Source organism: Silene latifolia, unplaced genomic scaffold, assembly GCF_048544455.1.
Source record: "Silene latifolia isolate original U9 population unplaced genomic scaffold, ASM4854445v1 scaffold_527, whole genome shotgun sequence".
Classification (NCBI taxonomy): Eukaryota; Viridiplantae; Streptophyta; class Magnoliopsida; order Caryophyllales; family Caryophyllaceae; genus Silene; species Silene latifolia.
Genome location: NW_027413438.1, coordinates 8,612 through 10,238, shown reverse-complemented (window position 1 = coordinate 10,238; position 1,627 = coordinate 8,612). Strand labels below are relative to the sequence as shown.

At 34.8% G+C, this 1,627-nt stretch overlaps 1 protein-coding gene across 1 annotated transcript; it reads left to right on the top strand.

Moving 5' to 3' along the window:
- Nucleotides 1–268: 268 nt before the first annotated feature.
- On the top strand, nucleotides 269–1,267 carry LOC141639678 (uncharacterized). Its single transcript, XM_074448746.1, has one exon. It carries the CDS (start codon nucleotides 269–271, stop codon nucleotides 1,265–1,267), a length of 999 nt encoding a protein of 332 aa, XP_074304847.1.
- The last annotated feature ends 360 nt before the right edge of the window (nucleotides 1,268–1,627 follow it).

The following is a 1,627-nucleotide window of genomic DNA, read 5'->3' as shown; positions in this document are numbered from 1 at the left end:
GCGGTACGAACATAGAAGACGACATACAATTAGCTCAAAAATTGTTTCGTAATGAGAATGGTAATAAAGAATTTGTTGAGTTTCATATTTACAATAAAATCATGAGTAAGCATGCAAAATGGAGGTTAGAAAAAAATCCAATCGATGTTAGTGAGAACATTAGTTGGTCGGGTTCAAAAAGGTCAAGGATGGAAATGGATTCTAGTCCGTCAAGCGTCAATATCCCTACACCGTCTAGTTTTAATGTCCAAACCCCCATCTAGTTTAAATGTCGAGGGTTACGAACGACCCGAAGGTAGGGAGGCAACGAAGAAGAAAAGGCAGGGTAAAGCTCCTATGGCTGAGTCCGACTCGATGTTTACTCCGGGTGATATCTCAGTTATGGAAGAAAATAGACTATCAACAAAAGAGCAAGTTGAGTTTCGACAAAAAAGAAGGTGTGATATTAAACTTTAGAAACGAGTATCTACGTAGACCCAATCCTGACGACTTAGCTAGATTACTCCATATGGGCAAGGTACGTGGATTTCCTGGTATGTTGGGTAACATTGATTGCATGCATTGGGAATGGAAAAACTGTCCAACAGCATTGGCAGGACAATATGGTGGGAGAAGTAGGAAGCCAACAATTGTTTTGGAAGCTGTCGCATCGTATGATTTATGGATATGGCATGCTTTCTTCGGTACACCAGGTTCGCTCAATGATATTAACGTTCTTCAACGTTCTCCATTATTTAATGAATTGTTAGAAGAATCTGCGCCGGCTGTTAATTTCACGGTTAATGGTATGGAGTATAATATGGGATATTATCTTGCTGATGGTATATATCCGGGTTCGGCAACATTTGTTAAATCAATTAATGCTCCTCAAATTCAAAAGCATTTGTTATTTGCAGCTCGACAAGAGAGTTGTCGAAAAGATGTGGAGCGTGCTTTCGGTGTCCTACAAGCTCGATTTGCGTTTATCAAACGCCCTTGTCTTCTTTGGGATCCAAATATGATGGGGAAGGTTCCCATGACTTGTATTATTATGCATAATATGATATTTGAAGATGAACGAGAAAATTATCTTAACTATGAAAGCATCATCGAAGAATTTAAGGAAGATAATCCGAATTCAGCTACTGATGACCAGTATGAATATCATCGTCGCAGAAGGTCGACGCAAGAACGATTCATAGAAATTCATGGCGAGATTCGTGATCATGTCACTCATAACGCTTTGAAAAATGATCTTATTGAGCATATTTGGGAAAACTTTTCGTAACTAGAATTTGCTTTTAATGCATTTTATAATTTCGTAGTATTTAATGTTTTTTAATTTAATATTTTTTTTTTAATTATGTATATGGTATTTTATATGTCGAATCATGTTTTTAATTATTTTTTTAATTGTTAATGAAATCGTCTAATCACTTTTCAAAAGTATAACGTTATTTAATATTTTTTTCCGTAAAGTACGTCATAAGATTAATATAGTCGTAAAATATTGGTGTAGTTTTTTATTAAGATATTTACAATAATAGATAAATAATATATTTATAAAATGTTAGGATAAATAATTGTAAAAGTAAGAGAGATAAAAGTGGGGTAGAGAATGTGGAAAATGATTGGGAATGTTGTAAAG

Coding starts and splice junctions, on each gene's coding strand:
- LOC141639678 (XM_074448746.1), top strand. CDS start 269: ATGTCGAGGGTTACGAACGACCCGAAGGTAGGGAGGCAACGAAGAAGA.